Source organism: Brachycentrus maculatus, unplaced genomic scaffold, assembly GCF_059751285.1.
Source record: "Brachycentrus maculatus isolate JH-2025_06_01 unplaced genomic scaffold, ASM5975128v1 h1tg000496l, whole genome shotgun sequence".
Lineage (NCBI taxonomy): Eukaryota > Metazoa > Arthropoda > Insecta > Trichoptera > Brachycentridae > Brachycentrus > Brachycentrus maculatus.
Window position 1 is genome coordinate 152,216 of NW_028281243.1, and position 16,300 is coordinate 168,515.

The window sequence follows — 16,300 nt, forward strand, 5'->3', positions numbered from 1 at the left end:
ACAGGTGATGTTGATGAGAACATCTGTGTGTAACAAATATTTATATTTTTTTCCTCAATTTATCATTTTGATAAATTGACATTTTTTAAATTTCAACATAGATAAATAAGAATATGAGTCTAGATCTACAAGTTGCACGACAGGTCATAGGCTAGTTTAAATTATTACTTTATACATGTGTAACATTCACCATCCTACCCATCATCGACTACCATACTACACGAATTTCTTATAATAACTTTTAATTATCTTCGAATAACTAACTTAACTCAACCGTAGATGGTGTCAAGAGCTCACACGTGAAAGAAGGTTTTAATCAAAGGATAAATATAAGTTCAGAAATTTGAGTTGTGTGGTCGTCAAGCATGGGTCAATAAAACCAGCCGATGGAAGGTCGTTAGTCTTGTAAATGCCCAGACTTACATATTCTTTATCATCTACGTTAAGATGTAAAAAAAACATATTTTTATAAAACAACTCCTAACATCTGTGAAGAAATATTTAAACACACTCAAAATATTGAAAAACATCTGAAAATCTCAAAACTAGTTGTGTTTATATGAATAAACTCTGAAATAGTCATTTCATTTTAAAATTTGAAATGGAAATTGCAGAGAGATTTTGCATACGAGAAATAGCAAGATTTCGTGTGGTTTTTCCAACCTTTTTCCACTCCGGTATACAATTCACAGTGTTATTCTTATACTCTTTTGAATCATGAATTGTGAAAAAATAAATACTATGACTATTGACCTACCATTACGGGCAAATGACAGTTATAGAGCACATCACACACCACAGCTTTGTCCTTTCCGATACATTACATGCCGAAAAATAGGTTCCAGATGTCCCCACTTACGTTAAAGTAATTTACGAATAAGCCGTCAACAGCGAGGTGAAAAAAATCACAAATTGGAACACTTAACAAACTTTCGAAGTAAGAAAAAACGTACGAAACGCTGGTGGTATAAGGATATAAAGAGAACATTTTGAGAACACTTTGAACTTATTATTTTTTAAATAAAATTATTAGAAACTCGTTTTCAAGGGTAACTTAGGACCGCATTACAAAATGTCGACTTTTGATCACTGTTCCGAATTTTGGCGCCATACGAGGGAGGAATATACGAATGACATTATAAATGGCGGGAAACGCGCCGATTTTCCCGCTCAATTCGCGCTGTATCGTGTTATTTCGATAGTGTATTGCACCGAAGCGTTTGTTTTACTGTCTAGTTTGGAGTTGGACTGGGAACATTGGCTGTCACAGCCGATTTGATCGACCCTATTTTTCTCGTCCCAAATCCAATACAGATGCGTCCAGTTATGTGCAACACACTTGGCAAGGGATTTAATCTCCTATTCGCAGTCGGATCCACACACAAGCGGCACCTCAGCACAAAACTCGAGTCTTTGATGATAATACTTTTTAATCAGAATAAAAGAATATGTCATTTTTAAAGTCAGGGGCTGAATTTCTCTCCTAAAAGCACTGCCAATATGGGACCTTGGGGGAATAAATCTGGTACGGCAGTGACGTATCAAAATGAATGTTTGTAGGCGTACTCGCGATGAGTGATTTATTGCAACATTTGGATACTGGGACCGTTCAAATCAAAATCCAATACGATAAACAAGGGATAAATGTTTTTTTTAACCTAAAGACACAGCATTTACTACGCCAGCTAAAATGCAGAGCGTTAATGGAGCGCAAACAGTAACAAAAAAAGACACTGCGACTAATAATGTTCGCGGAGAGCTACTTGTTCGAGATCGTATAAGAAGGGACATTGATAAGCGCTTAAAGTAGCGCTTATCAATATCCCTTTCATGTTTCATTCTGTTTGCAATTTTCGACTAGAATGTAATTTTAATATAGCAATATTCGGGTGAAAATGGGTTTTAGACACGCATTGCTTTAAAAAACAAATTCAACGAGATTTGGCAAATTGAAGTCGTCAATCGTCCAACGTATGTTCACCCATCCTTGGGCAAGATTATTAACCTGTGTATGTACCTACTATTTTATTGGCATTAAAATTTAAAAAAATATGTGTGTTTAAAAAAATCGAAACATTGCAAATAAAGGGTTACGATCTAAGACTAAAAGAGGCATAAAATTATGTGACCATAAAAACTATAACAATAAAGCAATAACTAAATATATGTTTCTCATATATTATATTTCCAATATTATTTGATCAGCGATGATTTTCATCATTATCAAAATTATCAGGCAAGTGTCAGTAACGACGAAATTCGTTCACTGGTCAAAGAAAAAGTGGAAAAAGCTATTTACTTCACCAATAAATGTCCGCGTATGACAAAAATTAAGATAAGATTTTAATTAAGAAGGATGAAAGCAATCCCTCAGACGAATGTGTGGGAAAACGATGTTTGATAGATGTTCGAATGATGAAATAAGGAAATAATGTAAGGCTGAGATAAGCATTATCGATAAAATTAAGAAAAATGTGTTAAGATGGTTTGGACATGTGGAATGTATGAGTGAAGAAAGAACGGTTAAAAAAATTATGAGGCGAATGTAGTTGGAAAAAGTAGCAGAGGAAGACCGAGGAAAGCTTGGCACAATCAGGTATGTCAAATACTTGAAAGCAGCCGGGTCAGGAGTCTTAATAATCGTCGGGTATGAATGAGGAGATGCATGAATGTAGAAGAGGCGAAGAATGATTCCAAAGACAGAGTGGTATGGCGTTCGATACTCTCTGCCTATCCCTGCGGAGAAGCGGCGTGATGGTTAGTTAGTTAGTTAGTAAGTTAGATTTTACTTATAAATGTTTAATATCAAGGCTAAATTTATTTTATTTTATTTAGAATACTTCGTATAAAGTTTTCTGTCTCTCAAAAGCTAAATGTCGGGAATTTAATAAATCTAGTTACGTCCGGGTGAACGCAGAAAGATAAAACGAACGCTTTAACCCTGACATTTCCATCTGTTTCACAATCATCCCCGGTGTCTAATATTGTCACAGTGTAGAAATATGCACGAACACATTGCAACTGCCCTGCGGAGGTTGGGTAGGTACGGATAGGGTAGTTGGCCGGGTAGCTACCCTGACTGCTCATCTCACACAGCTGCAGGTGATTGATGGAACATGAATGGCAACATTGAGGCGGAAAAAAGCGGGAAATTTGCAAATATTTAAGTCAATTTTGTTTGGGAATTTAACAGATTATCTACATAAAATAAATAAACATGATTATAGTAACTAACGAAGTAATCATCGCGCCGCTTCTCCGCAGGGGTAGTCAGAGAGAGTAGAATGCAACACCAATCTGTCTTGGCAAACAATCTTCACCTCTTCCACGTTCAAACATCTCCTCATATATATGGTATATACCAGCCGATTATTTCTGACCTGACCCGACCACATTCAAGCATTCTAAATACTTGATCACGCCAAGTTTTCTTCGGTCTTCACTGCTTCTATTAGTAACCACATTCATCTCATTAATTTTCTTTATAATTCTTTCTTCACACATTCGATTAAACCATTTCAAAACATTATTTAAAACAAATATTTTATCGATAATACGGATTCCAACCTTGCATTCTTTCCACAAGGAAAGATATACGAATATCATATCATACAAATCATACATCGTTTGCCGCACATTTGTCTGAGAGATCGCATTTCGACTTTCATGCTTATTTTGCCAATTCCATGCTTCACTTTCATATCTTTGGGTTGCAACCGGCATGTCTAGTAATAAAACATGATACAATGTGTATTACAGGTATAAATTACCTGTACTAAAATACAATATATATTTTTAATGCAGTAAAACGATTGTTTCCTGTGATTTACCAACTTTGTATCATGAAAGTTCCCTGTACCTTTACTAATTATTTGAGGGAATATTTTAAGAGTACATAGGTATACGAAGACACGTAAATATTTTCCAATTGATGGGAAATTCGTATTTGAAAAATTCATATATCTTTACCAATCCATTAAAACTAAACGGTTTTTAAAATTGACAGTAAAAAATTCAACAAAATAATGTTTCTTCAATTATGTCCCCTATAAAAGATATTTTTTATTTTATTTGAAAGCGTAACAAATGAGAATCGTTCTCGCTTTCGGGTGTAATCGAATTTGATATAAATCACGTGGTTTCCCCAAAGCCCTAAAGGTGGGAATAATTTCTCAAACTGAAATAAAATCTACGTTTGATTTCGGGAAAAATGAATCCTTTCATTCGTGATGCTTTGTTTCCGGACAAATGTGCCCAGACAGAAATATCGAGATATCCTTTTTCCGAATCAGTTTGTCCGAGAAAGTGATACGGGGGGACGTGTGATGTGATTCTTTGTATTATTTGGATTCGTGATAAGTTGACAGCGATTCGATTTTGAGAAAAAATATTCAATTTGTGACGGGTGATTTTGAAATTGATCTTTCAAAACCTCACCAAATGTTGGCAAAAAATAACGTTAAACTTAAAATATATGACGAGACAAATATTGACTTTAATTCATCGAATGATTCTTATATTTTTTGACATCTCAACAAAGATGAAAAAGAGTATGGAAGACTGAATGCCCATGACATTTAAAGCCCTGTTAAAACTCAACTTGTGAAGAGTGACTTTGAAATTAATATTTCAAAATCTCACCCAATGTTCGCATAAAAATCAACTCGAATTTAAAAGATATGAGGATACAAATATTGTTGACTTTAATTAATCGAATGATTCATTTACTTTTTGACATCTCAAAAAAGATAAAGAAGAATATGGAAGTACAGACTGTAAGCCCATAATACTCATAAGGCTGCCTAAGGCTGGTAAAGTGATCATTTTACACATGGTAACATTCACCATTCTTCCCACGATTGACAACCACGCTACTCGATTTTTTGGAACTCCTAGATTACGTGACACAGTACATATCGCTCACTCCTCAAGAACGTCATAAATAAAAAAACCTGATTTTTCAGGAGAACGTTTTTAAAGTTAAAAAATATAATACAATATATTAAAAATAAATATGAAGCCACTTATTGAACTTTTTACTGAGCAACAGATCTTTTTACGTAAAACCTGAAGGTTTTTTCTCAATTTGAAAAATATTTAGTATATTTGAAAAATAATTAAACAATACCTTTTCTTCAAAATGCAAAAACAACACTTTCTGCCCCGTAGCGGGTAAATATTAAGTTAAAAATATGCCGCTTTTGCTGGGATATAGTACATTTTCTGGGCATTTCGAAAACATGCACAACTGAAAATTGACGATATTTGATTTATGACGTTCTTGAAAGGAGTGAGCGATATGAGTTCACAATCCCCATATTTGTTGGATTGAAGAAAGCTTTTCTTGTACCGATTTTTTTTAAGCTTATTGATATTTTTTGAATAAATGTTTTACGCTTCAGTTGATTTGATGCAGTGCCATGAAGTAAGGATAAAGGTTGGAAGAAATTTCAAACACTGTAACCATTTATTATTACAACTGGTTTTACATATAATAAAATTCTTGTTTCGGTATATTTTTCTTATTTTCTTGCGGTAAGCGTAGAAAGTCAAGTTGTATTAGTGAAGAGTAATGACCCCAAGAGTGTTAGGCGTAAGTACCTTCCCGAACCGATTCCCACCTGTGGAAAATATTTAAAAAACCCTTATCGTGCGAATGGGGTGAATTTCACATTTCAGCATCACTCCCTCTTATCAGTGTGTCTGCATTAACCCCTTTCGCATGACGCGTTCGGGAAAGAGGGTCGTTTTCGACACTACTCCAAACCATAATGGAAACCTTGCTGCCATCAAATTGCTTACATTCTACGTGGAATTATTTTTCTGGGTGTATTGTGAAGGCGTAACCCTATTTACGCAAATTTCGTAGTCATACAGGAGAAAGTGACCAACTAACAAAACGTAAAATGTTCAGGAGGGCCATTTAAGTCACCTTTGCTTGGTAAGAAAATAAACATCAATGCAGTTAGTCATTTTTAACAAGTCAATTTGTTATACTTCCAAGTTTAAAATCCTTTGGGATTTTTTCCAGGGCAATATTAGGCTAGTAAGATATCAAATAGTCAATGATCACGTTTTTGTAAAAAAAATGCACTTGATCACTTTCTCCTGTATGACTGCGATTTCTTTAAATTTATAGTACATTAGAAGCCGGTTATTACGCGCATTCGGATATCCGGCAGGTAATTTTTTTATGTTGTTATTATATTCTCAAAAAAAATATCTTTTCTTCTTTAAACCCTTATCTGCATCCCAATGGTGCGGTGCATAGGGCACTGTATCATATAAACGCAGTGTTATCTTAATCGTTAACATGTGAAGGAAAGGTGATCAGCCCTCCGCTTCAGGTACCAGCCCAGAGGAACATTGAGTAAATATTAGAGTGAAAAAAATCACTAATATTTATTTTACCCCCCCCTGAACGGTAGTCGAAAGTACTGACCATTACACTACGAAGGAGGTCTAAAGATCTCTAAAGGAGTAAAGAAAAAAAATACTAATAAATGACTTTTTTTTTTTTGATAAGCACTTGTGTTGTGATTTTTATTTATAAATGCTAACTAACTAAATAACCAACATGCAGCTTCCCCGCAGGGGTAGGCATAGATAATAGAACGCCACATCATCTTTGCACACAATCTTCGCCACTTCCACATTCATACGTTTTCTCGTACATACACGCCGATTATTCCGACTCCTGACCGTATTAATTTGAAGTATTTTAAATGCTTGATGAAGCCAAGTTTTCTTTGGTCTTCCTCTGCTTCTATTACCATCCATATTCGCCCCATAAATTCAGTTTTTTACTCATTCGATTCACATACCGTTTTTTATCTTCTTCATCAATGTTGAAATATCAATAAAAATCTTGATAAAATAGCTTCAGAACAAAAATTTAGGAAAACATTGTAAATTTACTTTTTAAAGTATTACAGATATAAAAGCATTACTTTAGAATTAATCGGATGTTTTCTTTACACATATAATTCCGGAATGTTCTAGACAAATCCATTTGTTACAGTTAATCGTTTAATCCTTGGGATTAGCCTAATGAGGATTTATTATACTGTAATGCATTCGACCGATCCCACTAAACTTAGTTTATCGATAAACTGCAGTGGAATTAAGACCCATTTACCTAGATTTAATACACTGTATATTAAAGTCTACTGTAAATTAGAGTTGTGCCTGTTACTTTTTCAGTTATTCGACTGGGATGGTATAAGTTACATTAAATAAAAAATAGACAAATATTGGTGTTTTTATTATTTACACAATATTTAAATTTTTTTCTATTTCTTTGAGCCTAAGCGGCTCATTATTATAAATTGGTATCAAATTGTGGTAGAGTGAGTTCGAACTGAGAAACTCTGACTCAAGAGTCCGCGACACTTACCACGGGACCACAACCCGACACTATTTTTTAGTTTATATTTCTTTCCAGTCAAAATGCATTTGTCGAATTGTCAAATATATTAAGGAGCTAGAAATACGCGAAACAAAATCAAATTTGTGCACTGACCAAAACCATTTCAACACACCTAACTGTATAAATATAGTTAGGTGTGTTGAAATGGTTTTTCCTAACTATATAAATATATTTTTATTTGAATCTGTCTTGGGAACAGCAGGGATAATCAAAATTTCAACTTCTCAACATTTGCTCATTGCTGGAAGGAAACCACGTTGCACTCCTCAGCTGGAAAGCTGAAGGAAAACAGTTGACTGTCATCAGCAGACCTTCCGTTCCACTAGAAGGGGGTTCGGCATTTTGTGTACTAGCTACTTTACCAATTCAATTCAATTTATTTCAACAACAAAAAATTAATATATACATAACAAACAATATTCAAGGCGTATAAATTAAAAGTAAGCAAGATTAAAGGTGTAGAAGAATCCAGCTTCGGAAAACTCCTTCGGACACATGGAACAGATCAATATCCAATGTGATATTGTTCAACATGGCGGTAGCTCTTCCTACAGGCATAACCATCGGCAGGTTGGTCCTGTATATAGGAATGTGAAACAATCTATGTCGACGCTGTCTTAGGTAACTATCGGGAACATACAGACCAATGTTCCGGATAATTTCAGGATTATCGATAATACCGCGCAACAATCGATAAAAATGCGTAGTCAAATACACATTCCTTCTAGTCTCTAAACTATTGTAGCCAAGCATACCCTAGAGAAACTCGGTCGGGTAGAGCCAAGGATAATAGCCGTACTCTCATGTAGAGATACCTCAGAAACTTCTTTTGGACTTTCTCTACCATAAGAGAGTACTTAAGCTCGTGTGGCCCCCAAATCATCGAGCCACTCTCGAGTCTACTTCGCACCAAGGAGTTATAAAGAGTTCTCAGCACGCGGGTATTTTGGAAAACCCTGGCAGTACGCAGAACAAATCCTAGCATTTTCAATGCATTGCCAATGTCCTTCACTATTTTTAATCATGTTTGATTCTACCTTTTGTTAGTTGTTAGTTGAAGGTATAAGTGCGACTAACGCTCACCATGAGTTCCCTGCGCAGCTTGTCGAGCTCCAGGGCGGCGGGCGGCTGGGGGCGCGGGGGCGCGCGCGGCGCCGCCCTGCCGCGCCGCACCTCCTCCAGCTGGCGAGTGAGCTCCTCCACCTTGGCCACGGCCACGGAGAGCTCCTTTTCCTTCTCGTTGAACAGCGCCCTGATGGACTCCAGATCGCTAGCTGCAAGAAGAAACAAAATCAAAATCAGATAACCAAATATTAAACACAATTAGACATTCTCGGCAGTTTGTACCAGAATGCAGCTTCGAGTTTCTTAGACGTCTCTGATGTTCTCCTTTTCCCCTTATATAACACTAACCATTGATAACTATTCGTGGCGGGTTGTGGTCGTGTGGTTAGTGTCGTGAACTCTTGAGTACGAGTTTCTCGGTTCGAACCCACTGTACCACAATTAGATACTATTTCTTATAATGAGCCGCTTAGGCTCACAGAAATCATTATTATTATTTTTATGTACTAAATACAATGGCAATGTTCTTAAAAAATGTATACATATATTTTTTTACCCTTACCCGTACCAAATGGTGCATAGGGCACTGATATTAGCCTTGCGCTTCGGGTACTAGTCCGGGTTAATATTAAATATTTGTTTGTGTGAATTTTTTTTTAATAAAACTCTCTACATAAGTACATATAAAACAAATATGTGGCGAATGTAGTTGGAAAAAAAGCAAAGAAAGACCGAGGAAAACTTGGCATGATTAAGTATTTCAAATATTGTATGTATAAAGAGCTTGAATGTAAATTATGAGAATAATGGGTAATAATGAGATGCATGAATGTGGAAGAGCCGAAGATTTTTTGAAAAGACACAGTGCTGTGGCATTCTATTCTCTCTAATAGTGATCAATAATGGAAAGTTAGTTTATAAATAAACATATACATACTCAAGCATAGACATACTGCTATATTTTTTGCAATAACGCCAAGTTTTTCAATTCCCCCTTCACGTCTAGTTCATACGATAAAAATGAATTTTAAATTGCAATGCCGAGCATTTTTGCACTTAAATTACAAATGCTCCACTACTTCCTATACGATGCATTCTGCTACTCCAATCAGCGAGCTGGCGGGCTTCATTTCCTCGTTTCCTATGCAAAAATGGAATCATTTTACCTCAACTTCATGAGAAATTTAGTTTGATGGGTCTATGCCAATCTGCTCTGCAGGCTGAAAGATGTACTTTGTGATTTTACAGGAAATTGAAAGATGAAGAGGACACATAATATTTTAAAACTGAAGGTTTGAGGTATAGAAACGTATATCATACATGTATAATTAAGCTATATGAAGACGCGAAACGTAAACTAATAAAATAAGTGAATTTTATAACATTTTGAGTGTGCACTTAAATACTTCACAAATCTGGATTATCTCCAATTAGGAGTTATTTTTAACATTATTTTTTGACATCTCAACACAGATAAAGAGTAATATGGAAGTCTGGGCATTTACAGGGCTTACGACTTTCATAGATTGGTTTAAGTGATCACTTTATATAGTGTAACATTCACCAATTTTACCCATGATTGACAACCACATTCCTGAAATACTTGAAACTTCTAGATATATTGATCAAACTCGAAACACAGGACCCATTCCCATACAAATGAAAGAGTTTCTGTTAAATAAAAGCTTTCCTCATCCCACCATAGATGTCTCTAGTGAAGTCAAGCACAATATCGAGTTTTTATGACACATTTAACATCAACAACGTAATGATCACAATGAATTTAGAAAAGATAGCGAATAAATTAAGAAGCAAAATTACATTAAAAATACTGACTTTTGTTTGTTTATAAATATAATTCGCCGGTGTTGATACTTATTTAATAAAATCTTGTAGTTTAATAAAATATGTAAATTTATAATTAAGTGTACAAAAAATTTCAACAGCTCCTAATCATAAAAGAAAAACATTTTGGTTGACTTTTTTATAAAACGGTATAATAAAGATTTAGCTAGATTTAATCTGGAGTCTTTAAGATCACTTCATTAGGGAGGATGAAACAATGCCATACTTTTTATGGGGTACCTTTGAAACACAAGTTAGGTAACATAATTATTTTATCCCGTCTTTGTTGTTGTTTACCCTTAACCGGGGACAGGGGGAGTCCTTAAGAGGCCTTAAATTAGGGGACTCTTCAAGTTTAACTTTTGCAAAGTTCACTGGATCAAAATGTTTTGTGTTTTTTATACGCGTATAACAAGAGGTAAATAAAAACGCTTTCTCATTCTGTAGGAAGAGCGGCTTTAAAATGAATTAATATGAAAAATAATAAAGTAAAAATGTAACTTGGTTTTAAAATCACTATAAATATTTTATTATAACTTAATTATAATGTCTACCGGTTTCATAGCTAACCGCTTCTTTATCAAGAGTGATTAATACTAAAACAATATCTACTTAGTCTTGATAAAGAAGCGGTTAGCTTCGAGACCGGGAGACATTATAATTAAGTTATAATAAAATATTTATAGTGATTTTAAAAGAAAGTTACATTTTTATTATAAAATGGAAAATCACAAAGTTAGTGCTTCAAATATAAATTATATGAGAAATTATAGTTTAAATGTTTATTTCATAATTTCTTTAATCTTCTAAAGTCATTCTTTGATTTCATTGAAATTTTGACAAAACTTTGCGATTCAATTCTTTGTAAATAAAAATGTAAATAATCGTTTTTCTGAGATTCGAAATCTCCTCAAATAATTGACCAATCGTTTTGAAATTTGTGGTCTTTTGTGGGTAAAAACATGATGTTTTTTTAAACAACTGCATAACTAGAAGCAAGTGTACGTCGGGACAGACGACTGTGGCGTTCCATCCTCTCTCTTGCGTCTGCAGAGAAACGGCATGATGGTAATAGTATAAATAGCCTTCATAGTTATTTTTTATAAAAACGAGTGTAAATTATATTTATTATTATGGAAAACTGTAATTTTTAAATTAATTTTTGTTTTGAGTAATACAGCTTTTTCGTCTTTTATGTACGAGTATTATATGTATCTTTTCATTTTAATTTTTTTTTTTATTTTCAAAAAAGTAAATTCTTACTACCGGAAAACCAAATATAAGGTCACAAATGTTAAGGAAAAGAAGTAAAATAAGAAGGAATTTTTTAAATATAAGTATGACAAATAATTTCAGAGTATTAAATGTATTTTCGTGATCCTTACTACGTATGTATTGTATGTTGAGTAAACTTTTATTATTTTTGTATTGAGTATAAAAATAGTTTTCTCTCTCGGTAAATAAAAGTATCGCTTTGGCGAGGAAAAGCAAACACGATACGACAGGTACCCGCGCGCGGTTTGTTTGTGTTTATTTTTGCGCTGTGGCAACATTTGCGGTCAATCTGGGGATTTGGCGGCAAAGCGCAACTTTTGCGCGGGAGATAAAATTCTACTGTCACTGACATAGTGACGGATAGTTTCCTGAGAAAGATGCGACTGGGCTGTCAAGCCGAGAGGGGGACAGCCATATAAAATATAATCATAACGCTGCTTCTGGAGCCATCGTTCATCGTAGTTTTGTTGTTTGCTCTCGCGACAAATGACCGGACATAATAACCCTTTTAGCCTGTATTAGTTTCAAAGGAAAACTTTTTGCGAGTCCACGAAATGGCGACATATTAATATTAGAGTACGACTTATATATTATGAATGTCGTGGACGGTGATATTTTTAATTTATTTTTATTAACGATTTGAGATCTCTAAATGAATAAAGAGAAATGTATAAGTGATGGTATTTACAATGTTTACGACCCGACATAGGCTGGTTTAAGTGATTACATTATACACGTGGAACATTAGTCATATTCTACCCACAATTAACAACCATACTCCTCTACTTATATATCAATCACACGTCGTTTCATGTGTGAGTTATTGGCAGCAAAAATGGTTGATTTGAGTAAGATTTATTTAGTAGAGACCCTTTTGTAAGAATGTAAAGCTGAGATAAGCATTATCGATAAAATGATTTTTTTTATTATTTTAAATTTCCTTCTACTATGTATCTAGACATTTCTTATCAAAAGCCTTTGATGAAATCGCGTGCACACAGTTTTAATTAGCCTAGCCAGTAGAGATGGGTAGTAAATTCTACTTACTTATTAAGGGTAGGAACTTCAACCTATAAGAAATGTTCGCCCCTGTTATGATTCAGATGTAAAATTAAGCAAAAATTGCAATCAAAGTCATTATCAACATATAATATAAGAAAGAAAAACAAGAGAATAATCTACATACTTTATGTGATTATAAATACACTTTAAAATATAAAAAAAATAAACAAGAAAATCTCGTATCTAAAATACGATCACTAGATAATAACATGCTAGATATTCTTATAGGAATTTTGTCGATCCTCCAGGGATCTCATAAAAACGAGGATGCACAAGATCCGCAAGGATTTTGTATTTATTTTGTAGCTTCGGAAAAATCTGATGCTATTTCTTTACCCGGCAAAAACAATCCTTTTACGGGTTTATTGTATTTTTGCAATTTATCTTTTCGAAGGGTACACAAAAATGGTCACATTACTGAAACTATGTTTTTGTGAAAGTAGTTTAGTAGTTGGGTTAACTAGTGTCGCGGGTTTGGTTCCTTTTAGATTATCATTTTGCTTTTTTCATATTTTCTTCTTTTTGTGTTAGATATTACTTTTATTGCATTTTATATGTTGTGAATATGTCTGTATAAAAATGCTTAAAAAATGTTTATATTCAATAAATATTGTACAGCCTATTTCCCTTATCCTAAAAATAACTTAAAATATAAACTAAATGTAAAAGCGCTATTACGAAATGGATATAAGAAATGAGTAAATCTGGAACAAATCATATCATTCGGGCATGTCGTATTTGATTGCATAAACAATCCTTTCATTTCAAAATTGTAAATTTATTTATAAAATGTTAAAATCAAACTCTGCTTAGAGTCTACTTAATTGTATTTTATTGTTAAAAATCACATAAAAATAAATTTTGTGACAATTGTTTCGCCTTGTTATGGCATTTCAAAACAAATGTGAAGATTATATGGACTGATCGTCCTCATATAACTTTGCAATTAAGTACTTAGGTAATAGTTTTAACATGATATATATTTAACATTTAATATATTTTAACATTTAAAATATAAAGTAAAATGGAGATCTACAAATTAAACGCCAAATCTATAAATATATATTCTAAAATATGTCTTCGGCACAGCAAAACTCGGTGAGAAAACAAATCAATAAATGTATGAGGGTCTGTTTATGTGTATAAACTATGTTATGGAGAATATCAAAGGAATGTAAACTTTTAAATACAATATATGTATTTTAAATGTATTATTTTTTTAGAGCACATATTGATGTGAAAAATAATTATCGACGGATGTCGTTTAAAGTGTTAAAATTAATTAAAATTGTAAAGCGTTTCTTCCGGTGATTTTTCACGAAAACAGCGCTACATAAATTTTTCAATATTACTATTATTAGAATAATTTCATTAATTGAATCCATAGTCACTTTGTGGCTCTATGCATTTTTAATTTGAATTTCACTTCGGAAACACCAAAATTTCTTTTAACCTTAATAAATAAATGTATGATACTACCATTGAAGATTTGAGAATCATTTTTTTATTGCATGTCAAATTTAAAATAACTATAAATCGATATTTGATATAATAGAACTTTATAGGGGCGTTCGCGGAAGGGTCTCGGACCCTTGAATTCGTCGTAAGTCAAAATTAATGTGAAATTGGGTCGTTTTGGGTCGCTCACTACTAAAACACACAGTAGACTATCGAGAATTTGCTTCGGTCCATTTCGTCACGATTTTTCGGGTTGCTATGCCTCGATTCGGTAATGGACTCTAAAATTTTCCGGGAGGATAATGATATTAGGGGGAACGGTATTAAAATATATGGTATTTTGCAAAAGAAATGTAGTGATTTTGAAATATTGAGGCTATTTCGGTGTTTCACGTATGAATGAGTTTGGAAGAAGTTTACAAAATATAATTATATTTTATATTACCTATCCCTTAGAGACAAAATAAAGAGTTCACGCACACGTGGAAGCCTGGGTATTAGAGACATCAATAGTATGGTAGACAAAAGACAATTTAGATGGTATGAGCACATAGAACGCAGAGAACCTGATCTTATTGTTTAACAGGCAATAGCCAAGGATCTTTGTCGAAAGACATCTCTAGGGTAAGACCAAAGAATTCATGGATGCTACAGAAAGATAACATAATTAGGCATGGCCAAGATGACGTTGTCCATGATAGAAGGACCTATAACCAACAGTCAACAAAGACGATAAGTTGGGATGAAGCCAGGGATGTTATTTAATATTACCTATCAATATTGAAACAAATAAAAGTTTTTTTTAAAAAATATTTGTACAAAATGTTAGTTATGTTCATATAATAATCACACTTTTGTCTTTCGGTTTCGAGAAATACAAGTCTCTTCGCCAGGATTATTACCACACCAGCATGCACACAACACTTAATTAAGCAAAACTAATCATTTGTTACATTCGTGTAAATAATCATAATAACACCGCGTTAATGCGGTGCAGTGTTCTATGCACCATAAGGTGAGAAAAAGGATTGAAAGAAGAAAGAGGAAGCCCAAATGTTTTTATCCAAATTCAGGCTTTATCTCTCAAGGAATTGTTATCAAGAATGCGTCTAATAACAAGAAGGTCGTATGTGGGTAAAAGGTCATTCATTATATGTAATTAAAAACTAAAGTTAGGTTTTTTTAAAGCTTGCCTTATGTTATCTCCTCACGACAATTTGATTATTTGCGATATTTCTGACTACGGAATAAGCAACATTCTTTGATTGGTTTCAGTCCTACGTCATTGATTCAGCGATGTTCATCATGTCACAATTGTTAATCTAGTAGTTGTATAGAGTCGTGTAGTTCTACCGAGAAGATAACTGTCAGGAGAAAGGGTGATAAACGTCGAGACATTTGTTCTCATCCAGTTGTATTATTACACTGTTTCACTAAAGCCAAGGGTAGTAAGAAGGAAGATGAACAGACTAGGGGTGGAACGTGGATAAAAGGGTAAGAAAAAATCTGATATCGAAAATATAAACAAAGAGAAAAACGTTCTTCCTTAACCCAGAATTGATTACAAGTTTCACAACATTTTGAGTGTGTCCAAATGCTTGTTCACAAATCTAGGTTTTACCACTTTTGCTTTATAAAATTTGATAAATAAAAGCTTTCTCAATCCAATCATAGATGGCTTTTATGAACTCAATCATGGGACATCATGATAATAATCATATATTGACAATGACAAGATAATTTCCAAAATTTCATATGAGTAGTCCACTTGCAAACAACGTTCTGTTAATAAAATTTATTTTTTAGCCAAGAGTTTTGTAAGCGAATTGATTTTGCTATTCCATTTTATTCCTAACACAACGCATTTTTGGCAGATTACGTTAAATATGGAGGTTAATATTTTTAATTTTCTACCGATTACAGCCATTTTCTAAAAAACAACTTAATTTTTTAACATACGTGGTTTGCAAGTGGACTTCTCATATGACTTCCAAAATTTGAGTAGTGTGGTTGTCAATCATAGGAATGCTACACGTGTGTAAGGTGATCACATAACCAGCCTTAGATAGATTGTAACCCCTGTAAATACCCAGACTTCCATATTATTCGTCATCTCTGTCGAGATGTTAAAAATGATTTATAAATATATTATGTTCATACGTAAAA

At 33.7% G+C, this 16,300-nt stretch overlaps 1 protein-coding gene across 21 annotated transcripts in view; it reads right to left on the reverse strand.

Annotated features, from left to right (window-relative positions):
- ASPP (Ankyrin-repeat, SH3-domain, and Proline-rich-region containing Protein) overlaps positions 1 to 16,300 on the reverse strand; it is a 431,995-nt gene that overhangs the window by 16,656 nt on the left and 399,039 nt on the right. For 11 of the 21 annotated variants that reach the window (XM_088272412.1, XM_088272415.1, XM_088272410.1 and 8 more), the window contains one exon: positions 8,507 to 8,703. In XM_088272412.1, coding sequence (XP_088128538.1) covers positions 8,507 to 8,703 — 197 coding nt within the window. The remainder of the gene's footprint in view (positions 1 to 8,506; positions 8,704 to 16,300) is intronic. The other 10 variants (XM_088272413.1, XM_088272416.1, XM_088272414.1 and 7 more) reach the window with 1 other exon arrangement.